At 45.7% G+C, this 6,498-nt stretch overlaps 1 protein-coding gene across 1 annotated transcript; it reads right to left on the bottom strand.

The window, feature by feature from the left end:
* Positions 1 to 2,787: 2,787 nt before the first annotated feature.
* On the bottom strand, positions 2,788 to 5,576 carry LOC102708598 (mitochondrial succinate-fumarate transporter 1). The gene is made up of 2 exons (XM_006649848.3): positions 4,947 to 5,576; positions 2,788 to 3,682 (listed from the first exon to the last, which is right to left on the bottom strand). The coding sequence occupies exons 1-2, from the start codon at positions 5,451 to 5,453 to the stop codon at positions 3,149 to 3,151; spliced, it is 1,041 nt and encodes a 346-aa protein (XP_006649911.3). The 5' UTR covers positions 5,454 to 5,576; the 3' UTR covers positions 2,788 to 3,148.
* Between the last annotated feature and the right edge of the window lie 922 nt (positions 5,577 to 6,498).

Genomic DNA, 6,498 nt, shown 5'->3' with positions numbered 1-6,498 from the left:
TATAAGAATTCTTCTTCTCTCAATCCACCCATATAGTAGTTAGTTACTTATAATTAATACATGACCTGTTTGTCTCTCGTAGAGTTTCTTGGTTCTGGCGCTAGAGTTGGTTGTAAGCTTATAACCCACTTCTTCTCTTTCCTCCACCTCAGCATTTAGCCGGCTTATAACCTATTATTATATTTGCTCTATCGGGGGCATCTACAAATAGAAAGCGGGTCCTCGGTCAAGATGAACTGTGGATAATTAATTAAGTGAACTCAAACAATAACGTTGTTTAGGGTATATTCGGATTTTCACGATATTTTTGAAGGAACTGAACTATTTATAGTTAATTTTATAAAATTTTCACATTTTGAAGGAGCCCTTAGTAGTTCATTCTCACCACTAACGGCTTGGTGATAAACTATGGGATCGCTTGGATTCAAGACAATTTTTGCCCTATCAAAATTTTAGTAGTTGGTACAACCAAATTCGAAGCGTGCAATTTCTAATTTGTGTAAAAGTGATAGCAAACCAAACATCTCTATAGTGCTATTAAAGGTGTCAAAAATTTGATAAGATAAAATTTGGCTTTAACCCAACTGCCCTTATATCGGGCACAACGAACAACGTACGATTGTTATATTTGGGATAGTATCAGGTCTCCTTTCCAATTCGAACAGTGTGAGATAACCTTTTGTTTGTTTGTTTTTTTTTTGAAGACTACCTAATTTCGTCAGGATATATCTGTTTAATACGAAAGTCAATGCAACCAAATTGTGCCTCAGACTTGGGCAGTTGGGCCAAGCACATCAGGATATGCACCATGGATATCTTCATCAACATGTGAACTCATTCTACAGTGTGGTTTAGATTTGCTCAAAACAATCTAATCTATGACATGTTAAGAAGAACCTAACACTGCCAGTACAGATAGTGACAATGTCGCTTTTGTTGTATGGCCCATGTACTTTAGCGCTTCCATTTTTACGACAGCGCAATTTGATCTTTTTACCGTGTAAAGTATGGAAGCGACAAATACGCAATCAACTTTGTAAGCTTCTTTATCTGCTTCAAAAGCGCTGAGGCAGCTATAAAAAAAAAATCAAGTGCTTGAAACTGCAGTGAATGGCTCAATGCACATCTGATCACCCTGCACAAACTCTAAAAGTGTAACAAGTCCCTATCCAATTCCTTTTGGGAAAACAAATGTAAAAGGCCCTTGAAATTTACACCAAATCGTGGATGGTTTTACGCGATCTTCAGATATCCATGATTCTGTAACCTGGAGGGTCAACCACTCACGTGCCGGTGGATGCACCTCAGAACGGATGAAGACTTTGTGTGCATCAAACTGTTTTGCTCGAGATGTGGAGTGTGGTGTATCACTAAACCCAACTGGCATATTACTACGATCGATGCAATGCATTTTATGCATATTATCATTTGCGGCAGGGCATGAGACCAGGTGAAGTGTTTTCAGCACTGGCCACTGCGCAAGCAAGAGGCCGGGACCGGCACCGTCAGGGGCTGAAAGGATATACTCTTCGACGTTTGAGGCGAGTCGATCGCCGCACCGGGTAGATAGCGACCCATCTGTTGATCCAGACCGTCAATTCTTGGGTCCGACAGCCGCAAAGATGTGTGGTCGCTGATGGACCACGCGTGTGTGCGTACAATCTAGAAATCGGCAGGGTCCTATTGGCCAGCCAATGAGTCAACTCGACGCTGCTGCAGAGAGAGGTATGTGGCCGCCGGAGAAGATCTTTTTATTAGGCTTGGAGTTGGACACAGCCCCACACATCCAATGCAACCTCATCTACTCATCTCACTCACCTGTACATAACGCCAGGGTCGCATGCAGAATTGCGGATGGGAACAGCAGCATCAGGCCGGATGAAGTGCTGCTGCGCACCATGGCGTCTTCTTGGAGGGTCCCGCCCACACACAGACTCTAGCCATGATACATGACGCAAAAAGGTAGCAAATCCTAGGGGAGATTCTACAGAATTTGTGCGTTTCGAACGGGGACTCTCCGGCGGGCCGGGGACCGGAGGCGTCGCGGTCGTGCGAGCGTAATGTCTGGCCAGAGAAAGAACGTGGCGCATGGCGTCGCGGGGAAATCGAATTGCACGGAGCGACAGCAACGGGCGCAGAAAGCGTGCAGCACCGTTTGCGATCCGTAGTAGTAGGAGCGCGTGGGTGGGGGTGTACATGGGCTTTTTCTTTCTCCGCGAGAGGGGTGGGTTTTTGTGGCCAGCAGAAGTGGTAGAACCGGATCCCTTGAGGCTGTTTTTGACCAGAGAATTCGAGTGAAAGAGGATCTATCACGGCGTCGTCACAGCTCGGAATTGGATGCGCTATCCTGGAGCGGTGGCGCCAGTAGCCATCAGTCACGACGAGGACCGGAGGAGGGGCGCGGTTGAGCTCAGGTGGTGCGCACGCAAGCCAGCCGGTGATGCTTGGTCTTGTTGCGTCAGCGACAGCATCTTGTGCTGGATTTGGTGGTCAGTCAGGGACCCCCTTGTCCCAAGCTACCAAGCGAGACCTTCAGCAAAGGATCCAGCAATTTATGTGTAGTGTCAGTACTTTCCACCGCAGCTTGGAAACATGTTTCTCATCACCTGTAGCAGCTGTCCTCTGCCGTCAGGTTTGAACTCGAAAGTTACGGGCAGTTCAGCAGTTGTCTCTGCTACTGCATCTCCCAGAAGTCGGATACAAACGCATGATGCATAGAAGTTCTTCAATCATCATGATCCAGCTATAAGGAAGCCCAAGTTTTGCTAATGGGCCAAGCATCGCTTCTTCTAACTGGCCCATGATCCAGCTATAAACCACAACTTTGTACAATTGAGCAGTAGAGAATTATATGTCTACAAAAGGAGCAGTTGATCACAGACGCAAACGCAGGCAGGTCTATGCAATTGCAGTTTACTACATATACTACATTGCAGCCATCGTCATACTTGTATCAAAATCCTGTAGGGTGTTTCACCATTATTGATTGCTAAGAATACATCGGTTCATTGCTCCCGCCAGTACCCAACTCTTGGCTATGAACAATTGAATGCCTACGACTCAACAGTTACTTCCGGTTTGGATGGCTTGACACTCCAATCCAAAATGGCGATCCAGACAGTTTGAAATCATCACTGAAGTATGGGGATTACAGATGAACTGGCTGCAGATATGATCTCTCATAGAGGCCCATCACCTGATCAGCCACCGCCCACATAATAGCCTGACCAGGTGGAATCCTCATGAGCCTCGGAAGCAAACCTTTCCAAAGGGCTCGGAGACCTTCTTCAGTGTATATTGTCCGTATCGCGTGAACCATACCCTTGTATTTGATGTCACCAGTTCTCCCCTGTGCCATCAGTCTAGTCTTTACGACATCGAAAGGTCCAGTGCAAATTGGTCCTGCAGTTCCTGCAAGAAAACCTGAAACCATTGACTGCCATGGCTGGAGAACCTTCCCATCTCCTTCATGCTTCTTCCAGAGAACAATATCAAATGTGTTCTTGGCAGTGAACATTGCAGCTTGGTTTGTTCCATTGCGCATGACAGTTGGTAATGCTCCTGCCCACAGACCGAAAAGGCCCTCCTCACGAACAATCGTCCTAGCACAGTGTATTGGCCCCTTGTATCTTAGCAGGTCTGGGCTTAGACCTTTTTGTTGCTGTAACCTGATCTTAACCACCTATATCCATCACAAAGAAACATGACAACAGTCAGTCCACATAGCTGAACATTTAAAGAATGCTGGTGAGAAAAGTATAGACCGACTTCCCTCATGAAAATTAAAACAAAATGCATCAATGCCAAACCTTGTACAGATTGCAAGCACACTATTTTCTATGATTTTCTTTAACTTCATAAAAAATGAGTTTAAGATAAAGTGCTTGGCACAACTCAAGTTTTCAGAATGCACCAATCTAATAAAGGGGCAATTCCTTCGACTAAGTTATAGAGCGTGGTACTTCAACACAAAGGTACACAAATATAGAATTTACAAAACGAGAGGAGAATAGCCAGGTGTTCAGTCTAACTTTTGGTTTGTTCATTGTACTTCAGTTTAATTTCTAACTTCCTTTAACTTCTAAATTGTGTACTTGACCATCCCAAGAAAAGCAATAGATAATCACCGTACACCAACCGTTTCCATTGAAAGGCCAAGCAGAACAGGCCAACACACTTAAAATTCATATAATACCAACTGTTTACTGGAGCAAGCCTCCACATCAGAACAGGTCATTTCCTTTTCTTAAGGTCTCCTTGTCTTTCACTTTGTAGGTACTTTATGCCGTTGATTTCCAATAAACACGAGTTAAACGATGGTGATGAGTGTTTAGACAATAAAAATGAAAGACCAGTCATTTTCTATAGAGATGAACAGAAGTGTCAATTTACCAAGATTAATCCTTAAAAAAAGAATACTAAAGGACTGCACACATGCCTTTTGAATGTTTGGTAACTTTAAGAAGAGCAGGTGATTAGTCAAATTTTATGTTTCAAAACATCAGGGCTTTGACAGAGTTCTGATGGGCTACCACATCCTTGGTAATTGGTTTGGGCATGATACCACCAAATTATAATTTGACTGCAAAGTACAAACCCGCCATTTCTTTAGTCCCAGCTCGAAGTTGGCAAGGACACATCTAATATCATTCACACATAAGATTAAACTAGTGCACCCGTGTTACTCTGTTCCATTTCTATATACTAGAGTACTAATCTGTACCTTTACATCGGTGTCCTACACGACAACTCTCGCAAGTTCTTTTTCCGGCAAGAAGCACCTAGAGATGTTGCTTTTTAATGATAAATTATTCACGCTGGAGCAGCGAACAAATATTTATTCGATATCTATAAAGTATTAACATATCGCAGAGAAACCAAGAACTCAAGAACGATTCAAGATCTTACATGTACAGGTAACATGGAACAGATGCGGGTGATCTTACCTCGAAGGGGGTGACGATGAGGAGGGCCTCGAGGACGCCGGCGCCGAACCCTGAGGCGAGGCGGCCCTGCGCGGAGACCTTGCCCGTGCGAGGGTCCTTGAACGCCGACTGCAGCACGGCGTTGGAGCCGAGGCGGAGCGCGTACTTGAGCGTGAGGTGGGTGGCGAAGGGCGTGAGCCCCTTCCAGAGCGCGCGCACGCCCTCGGAGCGCACCACGGTGGTGCCGCAGTGCGCGATGCCGCGGTACGCCCCCGTGCGGTCGAGCTGCAGCCGCGTCTTGATGACGTCGATCGGCTGCAGGCAGCACGCCTCCATCACGCCGCCGAGCGACCCCGCCGCCGCCTTCACGTACGGAGGGACCGGGGCCCTCCCGCCTCGCCGATCCTCGGCCGGAGAACCAGCCTTCGTGGACAGCGGCGGCGGCGGCGCCATCGACGGCCGCGAGGACGAGGAGGGGAAAGCGGAGGAGGACGACGAGGAGGAGGAAGCGGCGGCGGCGGCGGCCATTTGGGAAGCGGCGACCTTAGCGGGTGTGGCGCACGAAGCGGGTTTTGGATTGTTTTCGTGATTGCTTCCCCCGCTCCTGCTGCTGCTGAATCCGAGAAGGTGTGGCGCTGCTTTATGTACTCTCACGGCCACCCAGATGCGCACGCTTTCTCTCACGGCCGTCGAGTCGCAGCTTGGCTTATGACACATGGGGCCAACCTGCCGAGCCGTTGTGCGCCGGTGTGCCGGACCCACATGTAAGTGTGTGTAACGCTGCAGCACGGGGAAATTACGTGGCGGAGAGAGATTCCCGGGAAGGTGGGTGGGGGCGCTCGCCGATCTGCGGGTCCCATTTTGATGTGACAGTGGTGGTGCTTCTGCCCGACGGCGGACTATGTGCAACCAGTTTTCGGGAGCTGTGCGCTACCTACCCGCCACCAGCGTTTCTACTGCCAGCCGTCCAACTTGTCATTTCTCTTGTTTAAGCCTTTGGTCTTTTTAAGTTTTTCTTTATTTAGGGTCCGTTTGATTAAAGAAATTTTATAAAAATTTTAGAGAATTTTATTTTTATAGGGATTTTTCTTACAAAACCCTTTGAATCAAAGGAATGAACCCTATAAAATCCTATGAAATTTCTATGAAATGCATTTTCTATGTAAGTTTTGAAGGAAATTTAGTAAGAGGTTCAATCTTATGAAAAAACTCATTTAAGTCTATATCTCTACTCAAATTTCTGTGTTTTTCCTGTGGTCTAATCAAACGGTCATTCCTATATTTTTACTGTGTTTTGTAATTCTCTGTTTTACACATACATTCCTGTCAGAATCTTATGTTTTTTCTATTCCTCTTTTTTTTCATTCCTGTGATTCAAAGGGGCCCTTAAGTTTATACTTTTAAAGTAAAATTTAGAATTAAATTTATGGTTTCTTTTCCATCGTAATCTATTTTTACCTTTTGTTTTTAGATAATTAAGAACATACCTATAAAACTTTACCTATAAATTAATTTTTAATCATTGGTAAACAGTTTCGCTTTTGATTTTCAAAAACAAAACAATGAGAAGTCA

The sequence above is a fragment of the Oryza brachyantha genome, chromosome 3, assembly GCF_000231095.2.
Source record: "Oryza brachyantha chromosome 3, ObraRS2, whole genome shotgun sequence".
Taxonomy (NCBI): domain Eukaryota; kingdom Viridiplantae; phylum Streptophyta; class Magnoliopsida; order Poales; family Poaceae; genus Oryza; species Oryza brachyantha.
This window is presented reverse-complemented; position numbering and strand designations above follow the sequence as displayed.

Bases quoted from the DNA above. Each gene is read 5' to 3' on its own strand.
- LOC102708598 (XM_006649848.3), bottom strand. From the start codon at position 5,453: ATGGCCGCCGCCGCCGCCGCTTCCTCCTCCTCGTCGTCCTCCTCCGCT. The intron at 3,683-4,946 runs GTAAGATCACCC...TGATGGATATAG, and splicing joins TCATCGTCACCCCCTTCGAG to GTGGTTAAGATCAGGTTACA.